Source organism: Castor canadensis, chromosome 11 (genome assembly GCF_047511655.1).
Source record: "Castor canadensis chromosome 11, mCasCan1.hap1v2, whole genome shotgun sequence".
Lineage (NCBI taxonomy): Eukaryota > Metazoa > Chordata > Mammalia > Rodentia > Castoridae > Castor > Castor canadensis.
This window is the reverse complement of record NC_133396.1, coordinates 105,155,274-105,183,203: the sequence shown is the minus strand read 5'-3', so window position 1 is coordinate 105,183,203 and position 27,930 is coordinate 105,155,274. Positions and strand designations below refer to the sequence as shown.

Here is a 27,930-nt window from a genome sequence, read left to right as displayed (position 1 = left end):
TTCCACCAGAAGAATGGCCCTCTGGATATGCACTTCAGCAGCCAACCCCAGTATCCTTCTCCACCCCCACCCCCTCAAGCCACAGTGAGGCTTCTATACAGAAGGCACAGCAGACAGGGTGGGCTTAGGGGGTCTTTATTAAAGTGATGCTTGAGTCTCAGTCTCTGCCAGGAACTGGGGCTGGGTGACCCCACTACCCCCAGGTTTTCCCAAAACATGCTGTCTTAAGAGGGAGGCAGGAAGCCGGTTCCTCCAAGCACAGCCTGGGAAGCTAGGCCAGCACTGGGGTGGGGAGGGCAGCAGAATGAAAATCTGCCCCCAACCCCTACTCTGCTTCCAGCCTGAGGGGAGTGGCTGAGGCAGCCCTGGCCAAAGCCTCCCCACACAGCCCTGCTCTCAGAGCACCATTCACTGCCCTGAGCTATTCATGATCTCTGCTCCCACTTCACAACACTCCAAAAGCCCCACCAGGCCTCCAATCCTGGGGACAGGCAAAAGGAGAGAAGCCCATCAGGAAAGAGGACCCCTGACCGAGCAGCTTCCAGGGGCCTCTCTTTTCTGCCTCCCACAGAATGCTGGCCCCTTATCTTTAGCCCTCCGTGGATAGTAAACAGGGGGTGGCCTCAGCCTGCACCCCTCTTCTCTTACTGGCACCCCCTTCCCAGCATAGCAGCCAAGAGCACAAAGCACAGTGACTGTAGGGCTGGTGGGTCAAGGCACCAACACTGACAACACAGGCCAGCCTGCCAGTAGCCTTGGGTGAGGCCTGCTCCCTGCCTTGTAAACTGGACAGAGGCGTACAGAAAACAGAAGTAGGGCATTTGGGTGTGGGACCCCTGCAACAGGGAGCACAAACCCTGCCCCTGCCATGCAGTACAGGCACTCCAGGCCCTGCTTCCAAGTGCCCCCAACAGCTGGCTCCAGAGCGCCCCTGCCAAAGGGAGATGAAAGGAAGATGGGTGGTCCTTGAAAAGGGGAAAGGGCTGTAGAGAATCACCCAGACACCTGGTATAGCCCAACTCCCCCAGCGTCTGGAGAGTCCAAACTCCTGGCCCCAACCACCCTGCATTTTGAGTGAGGATAAAGGGCCCCTTCTGCTATCCCTGCCCATCAGAGGTCCAGGAACCACTCCAGTGAAATGCAGATACCCATGCCTGCCACCTGCCCCTGGGAACAACAGGAGGGCCAAGGCAGGAAGGCTGGCTAGGGCCCAAGGCCTCTCCTGCTCCAACTACTTCCCTCACTTTCCTGACGTCGTCTTGGCAACAGGGGGACCCCACCCTCCCAGCTGGCTCCTGGGCCATCCCTGCAGCCTCTGCGCAGCTGTGCTTCCTTCCTGTGTGCGTGTGTGAGTCTGTGTGTGGTGGGGTGACTACAGGTGGTGGTCCTGGCTGCCAGGGAGAGCAGGAGAGATCTGGAGTCAGCCCCACTGCAGGGCTTGGGGGTCAGTCTCAACCAATCTCCTTCCACTGCTTGTAGAAGTCCAGAACGTTCTTGACATCCACGCTGGCATGGGCAGCAGCCTGCAGGGCTGCCTGTGGCATTGTGGGGGAGAAAGACGGGGAAGGGTTTGACCTCCTGAACTGTGAACAGTTCACCAGGAGGCTGGGAAGGGTGATAAAGAGGAAAGGGCAACTTCTCTGGAGGGGCTGAGGATGGATTCCTCTGGCACCTCATCCCTATAGTCCTACCTGTCTCCACCTCACCCATGACCCACCTGCATGGGCCCAGAAAGTGCACTGGGGTTGTCCAGTGGAAGGCCTGTGATGATGGTCACCATGCCGCTCGGGTCCTCCTCCCCTGCCCCCTGGGCCAGAGTCAGCTGTTTGCAGCTATCCAGGATCTTATAGAGAGTCCTTGGAGGGGAGGTGGGGGAGACCCAGCATTAGCACAACCAGAATGTGAGACTCTCCAAAGGACAGGGGCAGCTGGGGACTGGGAAGGCACCAGGAGTCAACAAGAAGAACCAGGCAGCCAGCAGCAATGGGCCCTGAAAGCTGGTCTTTGAGGACATGCTAGAGGAAGTAGGCAAACTGAGAATGTGGAGACAGAGCACCTGGCCCCATCTGCAGACAGGGAAAGGCTGAGGCTGGGGCATCTCCAGTATGCTCCCAAGGGAAGTGCACAGGCATGCCAGCAAGGCTGGCTCCTAAGAGGCTTGGGGGTGAGGGCTGAAATTTTACCAGGCATCTGTGTCCTGTCTCTTCAGCTTATGTCGCTCAAAGCTCTTTCCCACCTCTTTCTGGCAGCGAATGTACCTGCAAAGGAGATGCAGAGTGAGGTAGGGGCAAGAGATAGGGAGGGCACCTAAAACAAAGCAGGCCATTGTGGCTCTGGTGGCTCAGTTTGCAACAGGGGGTGGGGGAGGCATGTCTTTCCCATCAGGCTGTTTGGAGCCATTATGAAGTGGCTTCCTGGCCGCTGAGTCCAGTTCACTTCTTCTGATAACATCGATTCTCTGGTTCCTCCTGGAGGAGAAGCTAAGAGGGCAGAAGCAGCAGACACTTTTCAAGTCAGGGCTTCTATAGACAAGGGCCAAACAAGCAAGGCCTTGTGTAACTTTCTAGCTAGGCAGGCCAGCCAGCAGGAAGGAGGCGCTCTCTCCCTATTCCCTACAACCCCAAAAGCCAGGAGGGTGGGCCTAAACTGGGCTTAGCCCCTGCACATGCTGCCATCTGTTCCTCACTGGCTATCTGGCCACCCTCTAGCTTAGTAGGGAGAAGAGAAGCCTAATCCCAGTCCCAACCACAGGACAAGAGAGCTCCTATAAAGGAGCCCAAGCCTGGAGTCCAGGGGGAGACCACTCTCTTCTTTCAGTAGATGTTCTTTCAGTAGCTGTCCAGAGGTTTGACACAGAGGCAAAAGGATGGCAACTCAGTGATATCCACAGGGCTCTTGGCGCCTCTGATCACCCTCTATTTCAGCAGCTAGGACCTTGACTTCTAATTATATACTTGGTGGCCTTCCCCAGTGTGCAAATTAAACAGGTACTGAGGTGTGTGCCTTATCTCAGGAAGCAAGGAGCTCATAACTTGTGATGTGCAGACAACAGATCCAGGTCCCACACAAGTCCAGCCAGGCCTGCACTCACCTATTTCCTTTCTTTTTTTGGTGGGGGAAGGCGGGGTGGAGGGTACTAAGTTTGAACTCAGGGCCTCACACTTGCTGGCAGGCACTCTACCACCTGAGCCACTCTACCAACCCTACCTGTTTCCTTTCTTAAACTCTGCTTCCAGGTACCGGATCCCATCCCGGGCCCCTGGGTGTTCTTTCTTCAGCAAATCCAGGCCATCAATCACTGGTGGACAGGGTGGGGCAGGAAGACAAAACACTGAGCTCAGACTGCAGACATGGCTCTGCAGGAAGTATATGTATTCACCACTGCACACACCACAGGAGAAGGGACTACTATGCCCTACAAGGCTCTCAAAAGTTTTTTGAAAACAGTATCTGTCAGCACTGTATTTGGCAATTCACCAAGTGCTTTCACTTAGATTTTCTCATCCATTTCTTTTCACTGCCTTATGCGACAGGGTTTAATGTAGACTATTAATGCCATTTCACAGATGAAGTGACTAGGGTTTAGAAATGGTAGGATGGGTTTAGAGATGGTAGGACTCAACCAAGGTCACTATACAAAGTGGGCCCCCAAATAAGGATTTCTCAATTCCAAGTCCTTCAGCCACACTCTATCTGGTCCCCTATCTAACCAATATGCTTACCTGTCCTTGGGATGATGACAATGAAGCGGCCACTGGTGGCCAGCTGGCGGATGACAGGGAGGTGATGGCAGAGGGCCTGAGTGTCAGGAACGAGGTAGGGAGACATTGCTGACTGGGCCTTGGGCTGCTGCAGGCTGCCCTCCAGCTGAGAGACCTCTAGCTGGTGAGAGAAGGTAAAGTGGGTGGAGCTGCATGGGGTCCCCAGTCTGGGTAGGAGACGTCATCAAGAAAAACCAGGCAGCCAGTGACAAGGTAGCTCAAGATGGCTTTTACAGGGCTATGCCTATTACTAAGGAGGACAGTGCCAATAATCTTGGGGGGGTGGGAAAACAGTGGATAAATTAAAAGTTAGAGTAAAGAAAAAGAAAAGGAAAAGAGACAGAGGAAAGGCAGAAAGAAGACTCTAATCTGGAGGCCAGGAAGATGACCTGGGACAAGCTGAGGGATGGGGTGCCACAAAGCACAGTCTGCAGGTGGAGCAGGGAATATCTGACAGTGGGTTTAAGCAAAAGTTAGACCAAGAGCAGGAGCATTTGGCCAATTTCTTACCTGTAGTCGGAGCTGAGCCATATCTCTCATGAGCCTGTTCCGCCGAGCTTCCTCTTGTGCCTACAAGGAAACTGAAGCTTTGAGGAGGAAGGAGTCTATCCCTCCTCCAAAAACCAGGAAAATCAAGGAGACTTCCTGGTGTCTGAAAGAAGTGTGGCTCACATGAAGTGGTCTGTGACTCCCTGTTACAGGACAGCAAGGGAGGCATGGAAGAGGAAACATTCTTCTGGTGTACTTGACAACCCCTGTGGCCAGCTGCAGGCCATGCCATGCAACGCTCTGGAAGGGAACAGACAGCTGAGCACTGTCACCATGCAGGATACTACCTGATTGTGCCTCAAGACCTGATCTCTGCGCTTTCCAGCCAATTCTCCCCTCTAGGAGCTATCAACCATGGACCCCTCAGCTTCTATCCCCACCCCTTGCCAATGCCTTCCAATATGCAGACTCAGCCAAGACCTGCCCACCCTGAGTCCCATTTGCCCTTCACATCTGCTTCTTTTCCTCCAGTGTGCCCTTGCTTAGGAAGTGAACCACCATCTATCTACCCAGTCAGGAAGCTCACAGTTGGCATGCTTCCTTTTCAAGCCCCAAAGTTACCAGCTGACAAGCCCTGTCAACTGACCAGCACACTAACCCTTCCACTTCTCTTCATCTACAGGAAAACCCAAGTCTCAGCCAACATCTCTCACTCTGAGACTGCTCCTATACCCTCTCCTCACTGATTTCTCTAATTCAATCCCCTTTTTTCATCTGCAACCACAGCAATCTTTCAAACTCTGATGTCCATCATGGTCCTGCCTAAAAGTCATGGTTTTCCTGTGTTTTCTGGATGAAGTCCAAATTCCTTAATATCATCTGAACACAGACCGTATTAAGGCCTTTATCCTGGGAGATGTAGGGAGTCACAGAAGCTCTTGGTGAGCCAAGTGCTAGTATCAGATCTTGTTCTGATCATAAGACCACATCTGACAAACCCAAATTTCCTTTCTGAAGAAAATTACAAAATAACAGATGATTCTCTTCAAAAGGGTTAAGGTCATGAAAAATAAGGAAAAACTGAAGAACCATCGCAGATTAGAGAAGATATAACAAGCAAATATAATGCAGGATCCTGTACAGAAATGGAAGGGAAAACCAGAACATGAACAAAACCTAAAGTTAATAGTACTGCACCAACCCCAATTTCTCAGGCTATGGTTATCCAAAACCGACTCCTGCCCCTACAGACTTCTGCACAATAAAGAATTGTCCTTCCCAAAAAGCCAATAGGGTATCCCTTTGGGAACCGCTGGTAGAGGAAAAAAGATGGGAGTAGAAGACCAGAGCCCACGAGGGCCACTTCCTCACAGGCCAGTTGGCAGACTGGAATGAAAGGAGCAATGAGGACAAGCTTCCCCTCTTCTCACTGCAGAAATTGAGCCCAGGAGTTTTTCATGCTAAAATTGTCATTGTGAAACCTTATGTTCCAGCTGGGGATGTGGTTCAAGTGGAAAAGCATCTACCTAGCAAGTTTGAGGCCCTGAGTTCAAACCCCAGGACTTTCAAAACAAAGCAAAACAGCCAGGTACCAACTGCTCATGCCTGTAATTCTAGTCTACTTTATCAGGAGGCAGAGATCAGGAGCATCAGTTTGAAGCCAGCCCAGGCAAACAGTTTCATGAGACCCTATCTCAAAAAACCCCATCACAAAATAGGGCTGGTGGAGTTGCTCAATTTGTAAGAGTGCCTACCTAGCAAGCAACTCATGATGCCATGAGTTAAAAAACCCCAGTGCCACCAAGAAAAAAAAAAGAGTAATATAAATGGGGTGAATTTGATCAAAGTACATTACATATGTGTTGTAAATATATAAGGAAAAGAAGGAAACAACAAAAAAAGAAACCCTCAAGTTTGGAGCTAGAGGTGCAGCTCAGTGTTAGAGCAGTTGTCTTACATGCATGAGGCCCTGGGTTCCACCCAGCATTGCAAAAATAAATAAACTAAAACCAAATAACCAAAAGGAACTCAGGTTTGTCCAACTACAGAGCCCTGGCTCTACCCTGATTATACTTTGCTAACTTTAGGAATCTTCCTTTGTCCGTTTTTTTCATATATAAAATAAGTATCCAAAGCACTCACCTCACAAGGCTACTGCAAGGGTTAAATGAGGTCACCTGCAAAAGAGGCTGTGCACCCAGAACACTTTCACTGAATGACAGGAGATGGCAATGTGACAATGACATGACAATGCTCCTGGTGGGGGATAGGCTCACTGGGGTAAAAGCCTGTAATCTAAGCAGAGCAGGAGGCATCACAGCCTGTGGTGTCCAGGCGCACAATAGAGGAGTGTGCAGGTACCCCTGCCCCTACTCATGTACCCCCCACCCCAAGTCTTTAGGAACCCTGAGCTGAAGGAAATGCCTGCAAAAACTAACATTTTTTGAAGCTGTGTAACTTCCCCATAACTATTTTTATAACCCCCTGTGTCTTCCCCTATGGAACAGCAATAAAAGCCTTAACACAAAAGGTTTGTTTTAAACAAAATGTCCTTGTTTATGAGACAGCAAGGAAGGGAGTTTTTGGGGAACAAGGGACCCTTCCCAGCCTAACAGCATGTCCACAGGAAAGGGGCTTGGAGGATTGGGAAGCTGCTGGCCCAGGGTTGGGGAAAAGGAAGAACATGGGGGAGGAGATTGGCTTGGGATGAAGAAGAAACCTTGAGGTTGGCTGAAACACATGGTCCCTACTTCCTGTGGCAGACACCAACACCCCAAATGTACTGGTGCCATTTAGCTCAGGGAGAACAACATGCCTAGGGCTGTGCATGCCCTAGTGTGAAAACCAGATTGTTGCCCACAAAGTAGTAGCCCCAAGGAGAAGGGACTGTCTTTTTCACTGCTTTAACTTCAGTGCCTAGAATACTGATAAGTCTGGCATAGAACAAGCTGCCAATTAACACTTGTGAAATGAATTACTAAATGGAAAAAAGGTAACAAGGACTACTTCCTACTCTATGGGGCCCCTGTGGGATGGGATTATGTCTGGGACAGACATGGTATGATATTACTGCCTTCCCTACCTCAGTCTTGACCCCTCTTGAAAGGAAGAGGAGAGTATAGGAACACCTGCTGAACACAGAGTCCCATCCCTAGGAAAATATGCAAGGTACCTTAATGCACCATCATTCAGTCTTCACAAAGTTCATTCTATTTATTCTCACATAACTGATAAGGAAACTGGCTTAGCAAGATTCAGTGACTTGCTTAATTCAGAGCAGATGACAGAGATGGCCCTCATGCCCAAGTCAATCTGGGTGCAAGTCCTGAGCCAGGCTGCCTCTGCTCTCTTTCTCTGCCTGCCAGCTCCATCCCTTAGACCTTCCTGGGCCTCTTGCAGGAAGCCCTGCTGGGCCTCCCCACTCTCCAAGCTCACTCCCCTGTTCTTCAGGTGAGGACTGCCAGTGTGGCTGAGCCTCCTGCTCTGGTTTCTTGAGGAGTCCAATGAGCAGAGCTGCCAGAGGAAGGGGAATACCCGAAGACCTGACTCACCATGCGAAACTGGGCCTGGGCCTGCTGCAGCAGGCTCTCCTGTTCAGACTGGGCAATGCTGACGAAGATGCCAACTTCTGGGTTGAACTGTAGGATGCTGCCTTGCAGGCGGGCAATGAAGTGCCCGAAGCTGCGGATGCAGCAGATGCGCACCACTGTCTGTAGGGAGAAAGGAATCAGGCCCACTGTCCTGCCAGGACACTTCTACCCCTACCTCTTGCCCATCCTCCTTGCTGGCCTAGCTACCTTGGCAGCAAGGGCTCCTTGGAAAGGTTTAGGATCTATAATATGGGAAAGAACACTAAGGCCTGGAACCTCTGACTGTCAGAAACCGAGTAAACCAGCAGTGCAAGTAGACTCCTCAGAAGACCAGGACTCTGGCTGAGGAAAGTGCAAAGGGGTAGGCCAGAAGTGAGGAGACTTGGGTTCCAACACCATCTCTGCTCTCAGGGTCTTAGCTCCTCACATGTAAAATGAGGGGACTGCCCTAGATCAACATTTCTCAACTTTCTTCGGTCAGTAACCCTTCTTTTCCCTCCCTCAAATAAAAATCTTACTATGGGTTAGTGGAGTAACTCAAGTGGTAAGAGCACAAGCCTAGCAAATATGAGGCCCTGAGTTCAAACTCAGTGCCACCCAAAAAACCCCTAGAACTCTAATATACAAAACAGATTACAGCCAAGCTGCTCCAATTAGAAAGGAGACAGCCAGGAGGAAGGCAGAAGAGACTGGTGGCCTGTCTGCTTGACTTCCCTCTGCTGCCCCCAGATGGTGACAGATTCAAGGGTAAAATTTGCTGGCCTAAGTGGGCCACATGTTCCTTCCAACTCTAACTTTCTACAACTATATGATGTTCAGCTCAGAAGACTGGCCCAGAGAGGCTGATAAAGATTTCAAAACCTAAGCAAGGGGCAGTGGCTCATGCCTGTAATGCCAGCTACATGGGAGGTGCAGATCAGGAGAATTGTGGTTTGAAGCCAGGCTAGGCAAAGTTATTGATGCCTCATCTCAATCAACAAGCCAGGCATGGTGGTGCATGCCTGTCATCCTAGCTGCACAGGAAGCCACAAATAGGAGGATCTTGATCCAGACCAGGTCCAGGTCAGCCCCTGAAGGCAAAAATTTGAGACTCTATCTTAAAAATAACCTAATGGCTGACAGTGTGGCAGAGTGGATGCCCAGCAAACGTGAGGCCCTGAGTTCAACCCTTAGAACTACCAAAAAAGTCCAAACACAACAAAAACCCCTAAAAAGTCCAAAAGCAAAAAGAGATGGAGGTGTAGCTCAAGTGGTAGAATGTTTACCTAACAGCATAAGACCCCAAGTTCAAACCCCAGTGCCACTAGAAAAAAAACAAACAAAAACTCAAAACCTAAAAATTAACTTGGTCTGTCCCCTGTAGAAGGTAGAGAAAGAAGGGGTTCTACTATAGGGGAAACTACCAACAGCACACTAGAAGGATACCTGCCAAGGCAAGAAATGATCACAGCCTGAAGCCCTAAGGACTTCCCCTACCTGCATAGGGTGGCAGTGAGGGGAGAGGTGTGTCCTTGCCCTGAGTCCCTACTCTGCTGCTTTGTGTGACTAGCACACAGTGCTTGTGGGCTTGAGAAGGATCCCTCACCTCCTCTAAGGCACTGAGCAGGGGTCGATCTGTGTCAAAGTTGAAGCGTCTGTGAGCAGCCCGGAGAGGAGGCAGGTTGCGAAGTGCCAAGTCCTCTGGGAGCAGCAAGCTAGTGGGGAGGTCAGGCAGTTCACAACCTTCAAGAAGATCCTGGACCTCAGGACACAAGGTGAGGCCTAGGCAGAAAGAGGGCACATCAGACCACCTTCCCTGGGGAACTCCAGTCAAGGAGACACAACCCTTTCCACTGGCAATTACCAGCTGATGAGACAGGATACAACCATGGAACAAAAAAGGTAGGGAATGGACTGAGGGGAGGGAAAAGAGACAGACACACAAGGTCAGTCAGACAGAGTTCTAGGATATAATGGGCAGAACAACAAAGCAGGGAGGTAGAAGAAGGACAGCTCAGTCCTGGAAGTCTCCCTGACAGAACAATTACACTAGATGGAAATGAGAGCATGGACTCTAGAGGAATGAATAGTCCTTGGTGAGTCTCAGGAAGTAAGAGCAGATGGAGTTTTCCAGTTGGAAACTGGTACGAAGGGAGGAGATGATAGATATTCTCTGGAGGTCAAAGTCAATTTCCAGTGCCTATAGGCAGCAGGGCAACAGCAGTAACAGGCTTGGCTCTCAGACTCCTTTTACTCTGCTCTTGCCCACCTGGCTCCTTCCCCAGAGATGATAACTTCACAGACCAGGCCACCTGCACACAGTGGGACAGTGTTGGGATTGAAACTGGAGAGGCCTGGACCACACAATAATTGCTGTGTGCTAGGGAGGCTCAGCAGGGAGTCCCATTAACCTCCTTACCAAAAAGGCTGGTTTACAGGAGTGGAATGGGTTTGGTGGGGCCAACAAGGGAGAAGGAAGGGAGGGCAGTGCCTGGGCCCCACTTACCAGACTCTTGCAGTTCACCAGCAGCTGGCAAAAGATTTAGCAATACAGACAAACGGTTCCACAAACTTTGAGAGCTCTGGAAAGAGAGGGAAGAAGAGGCCATCAGTAAAGAACATTACTGGAAGAACAGAGCAGTGAGCAAGGCAAACACCATATTTAGGGGACCTACACATGGAGGGATTTGATAGGAAAATTAAGAGGCCAAGGGGCTCATGGAGGATTTCAAAACTAGGGGACTGGTCCTGTGAGGTTGAAAAAGTGGGGACTATGGAACCTTACTGAATTTATTCACCTGCTGATTGCGTCATGAATACAAGACAGTGAGATCACAGGAAGGGTTTCCTGGACCCAGATGGCGCAAAAAAGCTGAGCGTTGGAAGGGATGGCTTCTTCATGTCTAGCAGAAATCTTTCCTTTCAGTCCTCCATGTGCCATACTAGAATAGCACTCCAGGCATGCAACCCAGCGTCTCTACCTTCCTCACAGCTACCCTAATGACTAATGTCTATATAACCAGGTGTTCTTAGACAGAAGCATACACCCAAGGGTGTGTATGACCCTGACCCAACTCTCTCATCTAGCTAGAGAAGGGAGGACCCAACAAGGAACAAGGTCTTTCACAGCAGGGCAAGTAGACTTTTGAAAGAAAGCCAGTCTGAATATAAGCCTCCAAAAATGAGAAGCTCAGGACTGAGGCTCTGAATCGAAGGAAGAAGCAGTAATAGAGGCTAAGGCTCCATCCAGCCCTTATGGTGGCAAATCTAACATCACTGGTTCTTGCTATATGACTCTTCCCCAATCAGCTGTCCCTGCCTAGAACACCTCAACCTTTCTCGCAAGTTCCATCTCTTCCATCTGGATTCTTTAGAATTTATTGAATTTGGCCCTCGAACACATACTTTCATCAACATTACTCATCATGGCAGGCATTACGCCCAGCATCGAGGATATAAAGCAGAATAAACAACTCTCTGTGTTCCCTGGCCACAGGCTCTTTGAGGGGAAAGGTCATGCATACTCTTTCCCTGTAAAAAGCATTAAGAACCCAGCACAAGTAGGTGCTTGACAGACCATCTGACAGCTGACCAGGGCTCCTCCTGGTTAAGAGGAGGGGATTCTCTTAATACCCCAACCCTGACAAAGGCAAAGGAAAGAGTGAACACCTGTGCACACACGATGATGAGATCAGGGTTGGTCCGAAGCCAGTCCAAGAAGACTTTCACAGCAGGAAGCAGGCCCTCGGCCGTCAGGACCTGGAGCTTCTCCTGGAGGCTGTGCTCATTGCGACAAGAGCGTCCACTGGACTCGCTCCCCTCGGACTCAGAGCCTTCCTCAGAGGCTGGGGTAGGGGAGAAGAGAGAGAACTGGGGTAAACAAGGACCAGCACTTGGTAATGATTCTCAGCACTATAAGGGAACCATGCTTCCACCCACCCCCACCTTCTTCTAAGGAATTCTGATATCAAAGAGGTGGGGAGTTCACTGTCAGATCCCTGCCCAATTTTTACAGGCCCACTAACTGGTTGCCTTAAAACCAAGAGCCTCAAGCTGGGCACTGGTGGCTCATGCCTGTAATCCTAGTTATTCAGGAGGCAGAGATCAGGATGATGACAGCTGGAGGCCAGTCAGGGCAAAAAAAAGAAAAAGCAAGACCCTATCTGGAAATAAGGAAGGAGGAGGAGAGAGGCCACTCAGGAAAAAGACTCTGGGGCTACACTATATGCAAAGGTAAGGCAACAAAGGCAGATAAGATGTCGGCTCACAAAGAGAAGTAGCTTCTCTCAGGTGAAGGATTACAGCATGGGGGTGTGTGCCAGAGCAGGAGGGTGTAGAGAGGCCCGGATACCTGGTTCTGAGGGCTTGTCCACATCCCCATTGACACATGGCCTGCGGCTGGCCAAGGTGTGAGGTTTGGTGGTGGGCTGGAGAAGCAGGTTGCTGAAGGTGGGAGCCAGTCGGAAGCAGCGCTTGGTCTGGAACATCTGGGTGGACATGGCTTGTAGATTGCTGGCAATGCTAGCCTCACTTGGGCCAAGAGGACCATTGAGGGAGTCAGAGGCCTCTGATCTGGCCCGAGGGGGCTCCAAAGCTGGGGACTGGGTCCCCTCCTCATCCTCCATATCTTCTAGGTCGGAACGAGACTCTTGACTATTCATTTCTGAGTCTGTCTCTGCATCAAAGGCTGTGCCTCCACCTTCCAGACTCTTGTCAGAGCCACTGTCCGAGCCCTCACTGGCCCGAGCTGAGTCACGGCTTGAGTCCGATTCAAAGCCTTCACTCAGGTCACTGTCATCACCAGCTTTGGGTGGGTGGTGGCGGCGGCGACGGAGGCAGGAGAGACGGGAGAACTTACGACTCTTTTTGCCCTCACCCCCTTGGGGTGCTGTGGAAGGGGGCTCAGGACCTGGCTCCTCCTCTTTCTCCAGTGGTTCCTTAGACTCTGGTTCATCTGTGGAAAGAGGAAAGTCAAGTGGAGCCTGGAGCCAAGAAAAAAATTGAGGCCTGACAGCTAAAATGTGCTCTCCAACACCATCTCCCCACCAAGTCTGAGTTCCCTTCCTTGTTTTCCATGCCAACCTTTCTACAGTCATGACCTCCCCCCATTCTCCAACCTGTGCCATCGCTCTGAAATGCCGGGACAGGGTTCTCGCCCTCTTCTAGCTCAGCCTGCAGCCGTATGTTGACATGGTTGACGAGGTGGGAGAAGAGAGCCAGGGTGAAGGCAATGGCTGCACTGTACTGCTTGGATCCTGAAGCCAGGAAAGCAGGCATTAGGGACCCAAGGCCCTGATGAGGAGTAAATATCAGTTCTAACCCCCATCCCACCTACTCTCAAGTCAACTAAGGATTTTTTTTGGCAGTACTAGGGTTCAAACTCAGGGCCTCACACTTGCTAGGCAGGCACTCTACTACCTGAGCCACTCCGCCAACCCCCATTTTGTGTTGTGTATTTTCAAGATACAGTCTTATGAACTATTTGCCTGGGGTGGCTTTGAACTTCAATCCTCCTGATCTCTGCCTCCTGAATAGCCTCCTGAATAGCTATTAGGAATAGCTAGCACCTGGCTTTCATCTAAGAATTAACTACCACTCAAAGCTTCTATGGTTAAAAAAAAAGATTTCCCTAGTCTCTGGACTATTATCTCTCCTATAATCTAGAATATATCCACTCATCCCATGCTCCTTCAGGTAAATGTACTTTCTTGTCCTAGTTCAAATGCCCTGATAACACAAGAGCATTCACATCAGCTCCCCACCCTCCTCATCTTCCTTCCACACTGCAATACACACACTTCTACCACAATGGTTTTCAGAACTGCCTAAGTGCCCGACATCAAGGTCTGAATTCTGCCTACATAATCAGCTAAGTATGTTAGCCCTCATCCTGGCCTGGATCCTGGCCAAGTATGTGCAAGTCTGTAGAACAGGGTATATTAGAGAGGGTGGGAGGGCCTGGCTATCTTTGCTCATTCACAGGAGGCTTCCTTGGTCTTACTCCTACAGCCAGGTGGTGACACAGGCAGTAAAGGGACTACTTGTGAAAAGAAGCAGGAGCTGCAGAAAAGGTCAGTAAGGACCCAGTAGGGAAGAAGAGGGACATGGGGAAGGTTACCTGCTCTCTTCAAGCTGTGCACACCCATAAGACAGATGATGATCATCTGAAAGATGAGCAGATCAGGGAGGAAAGCATATCCACTTTCATACTCTTCCTCATCCTCACTGGCCAAGCTGAGGTTAGGCGAGGAGGGCAGGTAGAAAAGACAGAGGTTGAAGTCCTCCAGGACTGACTGGCAAAGCGAGGTCAGCTCTGAGTCCACGGAGCTGAGAAGTAACAGGGGAGGCCAGTGATGGAGTTGGGGGAAGTGAAAAGTTGGCAATACAAAATTCAGATAAAAGGCTGGGAATGCCAGTCAGTGGGAGAGCACTTTGCTTAGCATGCACAAGGCCCTGGGTTCCCCAAAAACTCCTCCCCATACAGGCACATACATACACATCTCAAAAGGAGGGGTAAAATCATCGGAAAAATTAACAGATGAAGCAAAGGAAACCAAAAAGGGGTAGGGCAGTGCTGGACTGATCACAAAAGCAGACAAAATGGGGGTGCAGCTCATTCATAAAACATTGTCTAGCATGTACAAGGCCCTGGGTTCAATTCTTGATACTGAAAAAAACCCAAAACAATTCACAAAGCAAACAGCCTGAGAAGGGGTATGGGTAGGCTTCTTATACAGTCACCCCTTCAAAATCTATTAAGCATATACTCTGCGTAAGAGGGTAACCTGCCAGGAGGAAATGGGCAACAGAACTTTTGGGCAAAACACTGAATTTCCACAGAGGGCAGATTTTGACAGTCACTCCCTTGTAGACTTTATGTAAAAGAACAGTTGTATCTAGGGCTCATCCAATACAGTTCCTGCTCAAGCTACTTTGTACTCACCTGCTTTTGGGCTGCAGGAGACTCTGCAGGTACATAAAGTTCACCAGCAACCTCTTAATGTCTTTACATCTGAAATCAGAGGAGTCAAAGTTGAGTGGCTCCAGAGACCCTGTGGTCCTACTGCAGCAGTTGCAGAAAGATCCCTCCTCCCCCGGCCCCTCACCGCTTTTTGCTGGGAGAGAGTTTCCGAGTCTCACACTTCTTCAGCTGGTGGTACATTTTGGCTGCCTTGTCATAGAGCCGATTGAGGTTTCCATAGGCTCCCTCAAAAGACACTTCTGATTGGATGCTGAAGGAGATACAGGGGTGAGCTATTGAGTCTGGGTAGGGGAAGAGGCGGAAAGGGGAAATGTCATCTGCTAGGGCTTTAGGGAACAATGTTACTAGTAAATAGATTGCTCCAGTTTCAACTTCCTTGTACATACTCAGAGTGAAAGACTCCTGACCCATATTTACTGATAAAATACACACATATACAACTTCCAGATTAATCCAAGTAAAGATGTCTTGCTAGGTGCCAGTGGCTCATGCCTGTAATCCTAGCTACTTGGGAAGCTGAGATCAGCAGGATAGTAATTTGAAGTCAGTCCAGGCAAATAATTCATGAGACCCCCATCTCCAAAATAACCACAGCAATATGGGCTGGAGGTTAGGCTCAAGTGGTAGAGTGCCTGCTTGCAAGCACAAAGTCCTGAGTCCAAAGCCCCCACCCCTACAGTCTCACCCAAAAAAACAAATAAAAATTAAAGATGACATCTTACTCTTCTCTATATCTACAAAGGGAACAATTAATCCTACTCTATAGAACAAACTTAACTTACTATTGCTAAAACATATTATCCTAACTTTGTAACAGGTAGTACTGAATAAACATTTACTACAAGCAGATATATTTATCTGCATTATTAAATCACACTCAAAGAAAAATACTTACTGAGCAACCACTTATCAGGACATGGGGTACTCTAATATTATCCATATTTAAAAACAAGGAAATGGACCCTTCGAGTATAATGTCCAGTCACTTGGAAGAGCTGAGTGTCTCCAATTCTTTTTTCTGATGGTACTGGGGTTTGAGCTCAGTGCCTCATGCTTGCTTGCATTTAGCAATCACTCTACCAATTGACCCATGCCCCCAGTCTTTTAGTTTGTTTTTGTTAAGGTCTTGTACTTTTGCCCAAGACTTCAGACCTTGATCCTCCTACCTCCACCTCCTGGGTTCCTAGGATTAAAGGCGTATTACATCATGTCCAGCCCTCTCTGATCCAATTCTATCTCCCTACAAAACCAATGACCTCGGCACTAAGTGACATGCTTTGTGTTTTTCTCTGACAGTACTGGGGATTGAACTCAGGGCCTCTTACTTTCTGGGAAAGTGCTCTACTATTTTATTGTCATTGCTGTTGTTTTTTGGTGGTACAGGGTTTGAACTCTGGCCTCATACTTGCTGGAGCCCAGTGAGTTGCACTCTCCCAGTTGAGTCATTCCACCAGTCTTTTACATTGGGTATTTTCAAAATAGGGTCTCATGAACAATTTACCCGGACTAGCTTCAAACCATGATCTGCCTATCTCTGCCTCCTGAGTAGCTAGGATTATAGGCATGACCAATCCAGCTTACTTTTAGTTTTTTTTAGATGGTGTCTCCTGCTTTTGCCCAGGCCAGCCTTGAACTTGATCTTTTTACCTCCACTTCCTGAGTACTTGGGATTGAAGAAGTATACCACCATGCCTGGTTTGTTTTAGAGATAGGGTCTTGCCTGGGTTGGCCTCAAACTGTGATCCTCCTAGTTCTGCCTTTCAGTAGCTGGGATTACAGATAATTACCACCACACCAGCCTTGTCTTATTTATTTATTTTTTGGTGGGAATGGGATTTGAACTCAAGGCCTCATGTTTGCTAGGCAGGCTCTCTATTACTTCAGCCACTCCACCGGCCCTTTATTGTATTGGGTATTTTCAAGATAGGGTCTTGGGTCTTGTGAATTATTTGCCCGGGGTTGGCCTTGAACCACAATATTCCTGATCTCTCCCCAAATAACTAGGATTACTGGAATGAGCCGCCAGCACTTGGCTTAGTTTTTTCTTTTTGGTGGGGCTGTTTGAACTCAGGGCTTCACACTTGCAAAGCAGGCATTTTATGGCTTGAGCCACATCTCCAATCTATTTTGGTTTTGGTTATTGTTATTTTTGGTGGGACTGGAGTTTGAACTCAGGGCTTCATGCTTGCTAGGCAGATGCTCTTACCTCACAAACCATACAGCCAGCCCATTTTTTGTGATGGGTTTTTTTGAGATAAGGTCTCATGAACCTTTGCTGGAGGCTAGCTTCCAATTCTTCTGATCTCTTGCTTCCTGAATAGCTAGGATTACTTACAGACTGCAGTTTGGTAACATTTTATCAATTGTATCAAATGTATTTCTTTCTTCAGGAAAACAGTAATCCACATGTATCATATGATAAGTATTTATTTTAGTTGCCAAGTGTCTATAAATACATATGGTTTTATGAAAAGCAGCTGTGTCAGGATCCCCCTGAGTGGACAGACCCTTAATCTGGCATTCCCCTATCTATTTCAGTGAGGAGCTGAAGAAGGAAGGAAAGGAAGACAGAAAAGAAAACAGGGGATATGGACATAAAAGTAGGGCTGGGGAAAGACCTGCCAAATACTCACCATCGCAGGTAGCAATACATGGCTTCCACGTTGTAATACTTGCTGCCTGCAAGGGTGCCCAGCTGGTTGAAGGGCATTCCTGGAGAGAGAAAGAATTCAATGCAATCTAAGGCCACAATTCTCACTCAAAGCTGCCAGGCCCAACCAATGCTAAGCATCAGAGAACTCATGGGGACAACAGCTGGGTCTTCAGGTGACAGTGGTATCTTAATGTTGTTTTTATACGGGTTACTAACCTCATCTCCTCTCAGTCTATTCCTGCCTGGTTTGCCAGGGTTTACCTGGATGCATGCAGTTCACTCCTTTGGCTTTCCACTGTAGCTCTTCCAAGGTTGATGAAACTCCCTGGAGCCCTCTCCTCTCTCCAAAGTCAGGTTTTTTTTGTTTGTTTGTTTGTTTTTAACCTCTGAGGTCTCTCCCACACTCTATATGCAAATTTCTATCTTTCCCTATAATAAAATCTTATCCCTCCTTCACTGCACCTCCTATGGGGATAGCTGACATTTGATCTCTTTTTATGAGATCTCGAGACAGGGAGCCAGCTTCTCCCCTCCTTCTCTTCTGCCTCCCTTCTTCTTAGTTAAGACTTTCCAACACATTCTGAATGGGCGCCACAAATGAAATACGAGAAAACCGAGGATTTCAAAGACCTGAGGAAAATGAGCAGAAGGCCTGTCTATAATCTCAATACCATCCTTCTCTTGGAAAATGCTAAATGTTGGGAGGCCTGAGCAAGGGTCCACTTACCAATCTGGGGAGCTACTGAAAGGGCTTGGTAGTAAAATCTCTCAGCTAGCAGCTCCGTGTCTACACCAGCCAATTCATTCTGATAGCGTGCTGTCGGAGAGGGAAGAGGAAGGGAAATAGGATGACTCCATGTTTTAGAAAACCCTCCCTCCTCAAGGGGAGCTCACTGTGAAGAATGTAACAAGAGCTTGGGAGAAAAGACTATGAGCTAGAAGGCAGGCAGTGGAGTCTCTGGCACAGTCCTAAATCTGCATGACTATGGGCAAATTCGTCAGTTCAAAATGTAAAGAATATTTAGCATTTGTAAACTAAACAGGATCTTCTTGATTATCTCTTTAATGAAGGGAAACTAAGCATATATAATTCTTGCAAATTATTTGTTGCATTTCTTGTCTGAAATGCAACTGGCCAATTCTAAAGACATGCTGGTCTGCCCTTGACTCTCTGCACATAAAGACCATGAGGACACCAGAAGTGGGCTAGGGACAAGAACAAGAGGAGTCCCCAGGTCAATAAAAAATAATGTGTCCAGTAGTCACACACCAGCAGCCTAATGAAGCACAGATGTCTATGAAGACCAGACTCAGAGGCCATAAAGCAAGAGAGCACATTTTCATCCTCAGAATTATTTGTAAGGCAGATAAGTGCTCCCTGAGCTCCTTTATGCTGAAATTCTTTATTCATCTAGAAGCCCATAAAGATAAAAGCCTGACCAAGTTAAAATGTCAACCACTTCTGAAACAGTGATCATCCCACTTCCTCAAAGCTCAAAGGAAGTTCCCCTTTCCCATATTCACTGATCCTCTCTAACTCATGAAAGAGGGGATCACTGTAAACAGACTGAAGGGAAAGTTATCAGAGGCTCATAAAAGGTGGTACCAACAAACAGAGGCAGATTGTGCTTTTCCTGTGGCCCTAAACAGAGGAAACGAAAGGTGCAGATTCTTACACAAATCCCCCAAGTACACCAGACATCGGTGGCATGCCATCTGTGCCCAATCCATCTCCTTTCCTGAGGCAGATACTGGCTTCTTGCATCCTGAAAGAGAGAAATAAATAAATAAATAAATAGATAGGTATTATTCTAGAAGCCCATTCCTTTGCCCCCATCTAGGCTGTGATAATACTCTCCTACTTGATGAAGAAAGGGTGGGCCTTGGAAGCTGTCTTCCAGGGCAGAGCTGCTACTCATCTAGAATGTAGGCAGAGACAGAGGCTGACAGGTACAGGTAGGATTCATTCACAGGACATGAAGAAACTGAAGGAGGGCTAGGCCCTCAACCCTGAATAGTAGGCGGAAGATTATCTGAAAGGTTAACATAGGAAGGTTTATAGAAAGAAGGAAGAGATGAGGCTCAAGTGTCAGGAAGGTTGAGAGTGCCTTGTATATAATCTACCTATGGATAAGGAAAGATGGGAAACTAACTTGCCCAGGAAGAATGGAATGTGAATAAGGCCCAGGCAAATACTGGCTTCTACCTAGTGGAGGTCAACAGAGTGAGCTTGCCTTGTCTGAGAACTAGTAATGGCCAAAGCCAAATATACCTGGGCTTTCATCTCTCCCTTCATCCAAGCAGCCTTGTAATTTCACAGTTCAGAGAGCTTAAGCTCTTTGAGTGGCAGTTTCCCCACATGCCAGGTACTGGTTTATGACTCTGCAGCACTAAATTAATCCCTACAGGCTGGGAGAGTGGCTCAAGTGGTAGAGCATCTTCTTACCAAGTGTGAAGCCTTCCTTTAAGTTCAAGTCTCAGTACCTACAGCAACTCCATGAGATAGTTACCATTCCCATTTCACAATGGAAGAAATCAAAGTCACAGGGCTGCTAAGAGACATAGCCAGAATTCAAAAAGCATTCTGGTTCCAGAGGCCATCCTCTCATCCCCTGCACCTTACAGTCTCTCTCCTGGGCACGAAGCTCCCATTCTGAAAAGCCTTTTCTAATGTTCCTGTAGTTGGCTGAATGAAGAAAACACTGATGAAGAGAGAAACAAAAGCAGTTCAGAGAACGGACCCTTTGAAGCAACTCTTAGGTTATGGACCCCTCTGGCTGTCTGGTTATCAGCCTTTGGACATTATTTCAGAATAATATTGTTTTGCAGTGCTAGGGACTGAACCAAGGGCCTCATACATGTGAGGCAGGCACTCTACCACTAAGATACATCCCAAGCCCCTTGCTTTGTTTTTAAATAATTTTTCTTTTTTTGGTGGTACTGGGATTTGAACTCAGGCCTTTGCACTTGCTAAGCAGGTGCTCTACTGCTTGAGCCACACCCCCAGCCCTCTTTGCTCTTATTATTTTGGAGACAGGGTCTCACTTTTTGTTCAGGCCAGTCTGGACTGTGATCCTTGTATTCATGCTTCCCACAATGCACCTGTCATTTCACCATCAAGATGGATTCTTGTCCAGATTGGCCTCCAACCACAATCATCTGGATCTCGGCCTCCCAAGTAGCTAGGATTATAGGCATAAGCCACTGGAGCTTGGCTTAAATGCTTTTTTTGTTTTGTTTTGTTTTTTGGTTGGACTGAGGTTTGAACTCAGGGTTCTGTGCTTACAAAGCAGGCACTCTACTGTTTGCTCCACACCTCCAGTACATTTTGCTCTGATTATTTATTTATTTATTTTGATGGAACTGGGGTTTGAACTCAGAGCTTAATGCTTGCTAAGCAGGTGATCTACCACTTGAGCCACTCTACCAGCCAAGTTCTGGTTATTTTTGAAATGGGGTCTTGCCAACTATCTACCTGGGCTAGTCTAGAACCATGATCCTGCCGATCTGTCTCCCAAGTAGCTAGGATTACAGGTGTGAGCCACCAGAGTCTGGCTTAAATAATGTTTTTAAGTGCACAAAACACAAATGCTTCTGACCAGAGAAATACTGCCATGTAGTAGAAAAGACATGACCTCTATCTCTGACCCACAATGCCCTCATTAGGGTTAGGGGCATGGCTGTGGGGGAAAGGAAGGAGACATAAGAGAGCAAAGAGAGATGGTGGGAAGGAGCTCTAATAGATGGTAGAACTAAAAAGAAAGCTACCAACTACAAAAAGAAGTAAAACTATAGCTTCTAGTACATCTGTTGGCTGAAAACATATTTGCATTATCTTAAAAGACTGTTCACAACTTTCCTAACATTTCTAAACATTTCAAACTTTCATCAAACACTGGGAAACCATCTCTAAAGTCGCAAGAAACAGAGCCAGTAAAACTCAACTGGGAGAAGAAAAGAAATGTTATTAATACCATTTTCCAGTGCCAGACCTTCTCTAGATCCTTCTGTCCTTTCTCCACTGCCTCCACCATCAGTCCACAATCCTGGGCTTCTTTCCTTAAGATCTTTACCCTAATTCATATGACTGTTTGAATAAATCTAGGTTTCATGAAGCATCTGTAGGTGTTGCTACAACTCCTTCTGCTTGGCTGGGTCATGAGCTATACAAACCCTGAGGACAAAAAGCCCAGAAGTGGAACATGAAAACCTTAGTCCTTAAGTCCACCTTATAGGTTTCACTGACCTATGAGGGGGTCGGTGACATGGGTCCAGTCAATGCAGCACTGCAGTTCGAGCTGGTAGTGGGATTGGATATAGAGAAGGAGATGCTGGTAGAAGCCAATACCAGCGACCAAGTGTGTCCTGTAGGCACATTCCAAGGTACTTCGGCTATGAATATGCTAGAGATTGGGAAAGAGAAGGAGTTGGCTAAGGAATAAGCTCAGAGTACCATTCCTCCCTCCCCAACCTGTTCATCTCACTGAAGAGATACTTTTCTTGGCTCTGGAACCTCAATCACAAGTTCTCTCACTCACAAGTTATCCCTACACCCTTAGATCTACCTCTCTGGTCTATCTCCATGAGACGAGACTCCCTTCCTTCTCCAATTCCGACTATTATGCCTGACTCCCTCCCTCCTTTCTGCCATCTTTTCCTTGGCTCCCTTACCTCCAACCATATTCTGGGACCACTTTTCTTCCCAGAACTCAGACAGCTGAATCAAGAGGATCACTGTTCTCTCTTCCATTCTTAGCTTCCCTTCTTTTAGGCAAGTTTCTTTTAGTTCTAGGACCTCTCCTTACCTTTTTGTTAGTTTTGATAAGCTGAATAACTTCATAGTACACCTTTCTCCACAGCAGCTCCTCCGCCTTCCTCCCATAGTCCACTGGATGCAGGAACATAAGCTTAACACAGAGCTCACGCAGCCTGAGCAGGTGAAAGGGAGAGTGAGATACACTGCCATCCTTTGGTGGGGAGGGGGGGTCACAAAAACTACGGCAAGAAGGCATATGCCAATACCCCCCCCAACAAATCTATATGCCTCCCAGGAGACATCCATAGTCAATATAAACTCACAACAACAGCAGTCTAAGAAAGCAGTGGGAGCCCCAAAAGATAGAACCAGAAAATAATAAGAATTTTAACAATCTTTATTTTTTCCTCAGCATCCCTTCCTCCCTTTTTCTATGCCTTTTTATCCTTTTTATTTCCCTCCTTTGTTACACAGTATGGCCAGCTCCTTTAACTTAAATGCCATTCTTATGACACCAGTCTACTGGATGGAGAAGCTACAGATGGAGAGAGAAATTCCTATCTCATCTCTTGGGAGGGCCAAAGATTCAGTCTATCATAATGGACTTCACCATGAAGTCAGGAGGTAAAAGAGCTCATGTTTTTATATATATAAATATATATACATATTTACACATAAAATATATAATATATATATATGTTTGTCAGGGTTTCTGGTAGAAATGGACAGGGAAACACTAAGGATCTATGGTTTAGAGTTTCTAGCTTACTTGTTCCTCAGGCTAATGTTTTCTGGTTTGAACACCTCTTGATAAGCAGTTTTGTTGCAAAGGATGAGGTCAAGTCGATGCACAGCCTCCACCACAGCCCTGCAGGAAACAGGCAAAGAGCCCTGAGCCATGCGCATATTCACCTCAAATGCTGAGGTGCTGATTCTAAAGGAAAAACTAAAAGATTAGGGGGAAAGAGGGAGGAATGGGAAATAATGGAGAGGTTGAACTTGTTCAAACTATACTGTATATGTGTATGAAATTACCACAATGAAATAACCTTGTATTATTAATGTATATTAATTCAAAATATAATAAAACTATTTTTTAAAAGTGAGGAATCAAATCTAAAAAAAAAAAATAGGGGTGGAGAAACAAATAGGCCATAGGCTGAGTCCTGAACAAAACAAAACAAACATTCTCCACCCTGATACAGCAGCTCTCCCCAGTCAGGGGACATATGGCAATGACAGAGACATTTTCCATTGTCACAACTGAGGGAGGTACTATTGGCATTTAGTGGGTGCTACTAGACACCGTACAATGCACATGTCAGTCCATCACAATAAAGAATTATAGCAAACCCACCTTATTCACAGATTTATAACACACAATTTTGACCAAGTATGGCCAAATAGAAGTAAATATTTCTAAAACAAAAAATTTTAATTCCTGTTTATGCAACTGCTACAGAGAAGCTCTCAGGCAATCCTGCATTATCATCAGTTGTGTTTAAATCATGTGATTGGCTGAGTGTTCTCCTGTCCTCGATTTTGTGAAAATATGCCTTTTAAAAAGCAAACAGTGTCCTAAGAGCAAGGTAAAAATTAATGTGTTTAATTTAAGTGATAAAGTGAAAATTTTAGACTTGTTGAAAGGTGACATGTCTTTAGCAGAAGTTGGGCGATGTTAAGGGAAAAAATGAAACAAGTATCCACAGTACAGTACTGAATTCTATGTATTCTGAGTAACCTCATTTGCTCCTCAATGGCAATCTCTTTAGAACCATAAGTCTACTGATATCAAGGGTCTACTGTACCCTCAGCCAGGCATGGTGGCACACACCGGCAACCCCAGCACTCAGAAGATTGAGGTGGGAGGATCACTTGTGCTCAGAAGTTCAGTACCAGCCTGGCAACAGAACAAGACCCTATCTTTAAAAGATTTTTTTTGTGGCACTGGGGTTTGAACTCTTGGCCTCGTACTTGCTACGTATGTGCTCTACCACTTGAACCATTCCTCTAGCAAGACCCTGTCTTTAAAAAAGAAAAAAGAGCCAGGCACCAGTGGCTCACACCTGTAATCCTAGCTACTCAGGAGGCAGAGATCAGGAGCATCAAGGTTTGAAGCCAGCCCAGGTCAACAGTTCAAGAAACCCTATCTCGAAAAAAACCCTTCACAAAGAAGGGCTGGTAGAGTGGCTCCAGGTGTAGGCCCTGAGTTCAGGCCCCATTACTGCAAAAAAAAAAAAAAAACCAGGAAAAAGACTGCTGGGAGATAGTGGCTCATGCCTGTAATCCTAGCTTCTTGAGAAGCTGAGATCAGAAGAACTGTGGTTCGAGGCCAGTCAGGGATCATTTCAAAAATAACCAGATGAAAATGGACTGGCTCAAGTGGTAGAGTGTTTTGCAAGTGCCAAGTCCTGAGTTCATACTCCAGTCCCACAAAAATAAATAAATAAATAAATACCCTGCCTAAAATGTCAATAGTGTGAAGGCAGGGAAATTCTGTACCAGAAAGATAAGACTCACCCAATGGAAAGAGTGCAGGCTGTGATGCCAGGCAGAAAAACCTAGAGTTTGAACCCTGGCTTTGTCTTTGGGCAAATGATCTAACCAATAAAAATGGCCTAATAATAGAAGCTACTCAGAAAACTGTTGTGAAGATCAAATACAATAATTTATCTACAGCTTTAGTCTATGGTAAACATTCAATAAGAATGGAGGAATGAGTGTACTATTATGATGCAAGGGCTTATTATCTCTGACATAAAGAAAAGGCACTTCTGATATAAAATTCTGCTTTGGAATTGCAGCGTATAGGAAAGTAGAGGGGACTCCTGAGCTATTTAGTTGTAAGGTCTCCTGGATTTTGCTGAAAGACTGTTTGTTTAGCAATATAGTTAAGAGTGAAGGCTTGGGCTGATGGAGTGGTTCAAGTGGTAGAGCACCTGCAGAGCAAGTGTGAGGCCCTGAGTTCAAACCCCAGTATCACCAAGAAAGAAAAATATTTAAAAAACAAGTAACAAGCCGGGCATCAGTGGCTAACACCTGTAATCCTAGCTACTCAGGAAGCACAGATCAGGAGGAACGCAGTTAAAGCCAACCCGGGCAAACAGTTTGAGAGACCCTATTTTGAAAAAAAAAAATCACAAACAAGGGCTGCTGGAGTGGCTCAAGGTGTAGGCCCTGAATTCAAACCCCAGTATCCCCCCCCCACACACACACATGAAAAATGGATGGACTGGAGGAGAAGCTCAAGTGGTAGTACAGTGCCTGCTTTGCAAGTTCAAAGCCCTGAGTTCAAATCCCAGTCTCTCATACACACATACACACAAAAAAATTTACTGGCCTAATAAATTGGTGCTGTGGAACTTCCAGCAACCCTTTTCTTTTTCTTCAGACAATCTTTGAAAATTTCAGAATTTCACATCCCTAAAACAGCTAGTTGTGGGAGTTTTCCAAATTTACTGAAGCTCAGTGACAGATCCACAGTCTAACAACACATTTATCCTAGAGCAATTAGTCCTTCCTCTCAATTCCTTCCACTAACCACCAATGCTATAATAAATAATAAAATCAGAGATGGGCTGCTTCAAACGTCTACCCTACTTAAAGCCAACAATACACAATAACAGATAACCATGTGCACACTTGCAAGCATATGCAAACATGCCAACTTAAGTGTCAGTTCTATAAAGGTAGGGTTTGAGAAAGAACTAAATTTGAGAAAAATCAGGATAGCTTGTGTCCAACACAAGCAAGGAATGTTGCAGACACTGCCCACGCTCTGTCTGAAGCTCAGCAGCATGACAAGGCACATGTGCCACCTCCAGCCAACTCTTCACACTCACTGGGGAATGCTTGGGGGATCCCACAGTGGTAGTCCAGGGGGTGCTGGATTGGATCACTTTTCTATTTTTGGAGCAGCTTAAACTCCCCTTTGCCTTCTTGCTTACAAGGCTAGAGCAGATAGGATGCCTACTAAGGGAGGAAGACAATGAGCTCCTGACTCTTTCACTGCCAACCAGGGCCCAAGGCTCTGAGGGTAGTCTCCAGCAAACACCTCTCTCCAACGAGCCTGAGCTAAATGAAATCCCCAACCCTACTTCCTACTAGAAGGCAGAAAACCTGGCCTGATTGGTAAGCTTCTTCCTATTGTGATTCAGTTCTGGAGCCCATGGTTTTAGTTGACCAACACAAAAATTCCTCCACCCAGAGCGGGAAGAACTCATACTGTCTTGCTCCCAACAGAGGGCAGAAGGGCTAAAGATGTGACTTGAAGGGTGTGGGAGGCACTCTGGAAATCAGAAAACAGGAATGGGAAGTTGACTGGCAAAGAGACTATTGTCATGAGGCTGGAAGGAAGGCAGAACTCAGGAGTCACCAGGTACCCTGACATGGGCTCCAGTGTTCTAAGAACACTCTGGACCCAAAGTCCTTCATGGTCCTTCCAAATCAACAAGACTAGTCTTCTAGACTCCTCCTCAATCAGACTCCCCAAAATGTAGCCTTGAGACTTCAGAGTGTATCCAATACAAATCCTTTTGCTGGCGGAGTGGTTCAAGTGTTAGATCGTCTGGCTAGCAAGGGTAAAGCCCTGAGTTCAAGCCCCAGTACCGCCAAAAACAAAACAAAACGAAAAAAACTTTCTTGTTAAGGAAGAGAAACTGAGGCCCAAGGTCACACAGTGAGAAGAGTGGGCAAAGCAAGGATTTGACCCTGGCTCTGGGGATTTCAGTCGGACTATCCCCTGTAAATCTACAGGGTTCTAAGCACCATGCCCTTCCGGGTTTTCTGTATCTGTGACCCCCCCACTCTTAACTACCCAATCCCTTCAGTCCCCAATGTCCACTCATTATCCTAACTCCGTAAGGCTCGGCGCCCACCCCAAGCTCACTGAGAACTCCTCCACGTGCTTCCCTCCAAGCCTCCCATCCACCTAATTCCTTCTTTCAACTCTATCCGACGTTAGGAGACTCCACCCCTCGGCCCCCGCTCCCTCCAAAATTGCACCCTCCGCTCCCGCCCGCACTTCAGGCCAGCCCCGGGCCCCGCCTGCCCGGGAGGCCCCGCCCCTCACCGTGCCCCACTTCCCTCCGCAGCTGCACTCACGCCCTGGCCCCTCTCACCGGTAAAGCCGCTTAGTGTGGAGGACCTTTGCTTCGGGCTCGCTGCTCTCCCCTGTAGGGGGACCTTGGCTCATGGTGCCCGGGCCCGAGGGCGGCTCCTGGTCACAGGCCCCCGCCACCCACCACTACCTCCTCCAGTGCCGTCTCCGGCCGTAGCCGCAGCCGCCGCCGCTGCCGGCCCTGCTCGGCCGCCATCGCTGTGAGGCGGCTGTCCGCGACAGCTCCTCCTCCGCCTGCCAAATCTCGCGATAGCAGTCGCACTGTTGCGGGCCATTGGCGGGCTGCTACCAAATCTCGCGAAAATCGTTTTCCCTCCCGGGAAGTTGCCAGAACTTACTCTGGGCACCATGGCCTCTTTCCGGCTTCTCTAAGCCCTTGAGAAAAACTTTATTGACAAAGCCGCTAGAGAACAGACAGTGGACTCAGGCGGCTGAAGCTGAACTGGATCGGGGCGGCGGGCTCACAGCTAGGAAAGTGACTTTGCTATATCTCACGGTGGTTATTTGGCCCAGCCTTCTGCACCAGAATCACCCCTCCCCTTTGAGCCACCCCCCCCTTTCAGATCACTGGTTAGAATGACTCCTGTTCCCCCGCCTCCAT

The 27,930-nt window shown here is 47.6% G+C and overlaps 1 protein-coding gene across 1 annotated transcript; it reads right to left on the bottom strand.

Moving 5' to 3' along the window:
* Positions 1-119: 119 nt before the first annotated feature.
* Positions 120-27,553, bottom strand: Smg5 (SMG5 nonsense mediated mRNA decay factor). Its single transcript, XM_020169830.2, has 22 exons — positions 27,331-27,553; positions 22,980-23,078; positions 22,260-22,383; positions 21,701-21,857; positions 19,131-19,220; positions 18,182-18,271; positions 17,435-17,513; positions 14,926-15,051; positions 14,763-14,831; positions 13,938-14,146; positions 12,937-13,074; positions 12,171-12,773; positions 11,489-11,664; positions 10,326-10,401; positions 9,426-9,601; positions 7,802-7,960; positions 4,272-4,331; positions 3,723-3,882; positions 3,208-3,298; positions 2,184-2,258; positions 1,718-1,856; positions 120-1,535 (listed from the first exon to the last, which is right to left on the bottom strand). Exons 1-22 carry the CDS (start codon positions 27,402-27,404, stop codon positions 1,452-1,454), a joined length of 3,054 nt encoding a protein of 1,017 aa, XP_020025419.2. The 5' UTR covers positions 27,405-27,553; the 3' UTR covers positions 120-1,451.
* Positions 27,554-27,930: the final 377 nt, after the last annotated feature.

Excerpts from the sequence above, each read along its gene's own strand:
- Smg5 (XM_020169830.2), bottom strand. The coding sequence starts at position 27,404 with ATGAGCCAAGGTCCCCCTACAGGGGAGAGCAGCGAGCCCGAAGCAAAG. Across the intron at positions 23,079-27,330 it reads CACACTAAGCGGCTTTACCG|GGCTGTGGTGGAGGCTGTGC; the intron begins GTGAGAGGGGCC and ends TGTTTCCTGCAG. Across the intron at positions 10,402-11,488 it reads TCATCATCGTGTGTGCACAG|AGCTCTCAAAGTTTGTGGAA; the intron begins GTGTTCACTCTT and ends CTCTCTTTCCAG.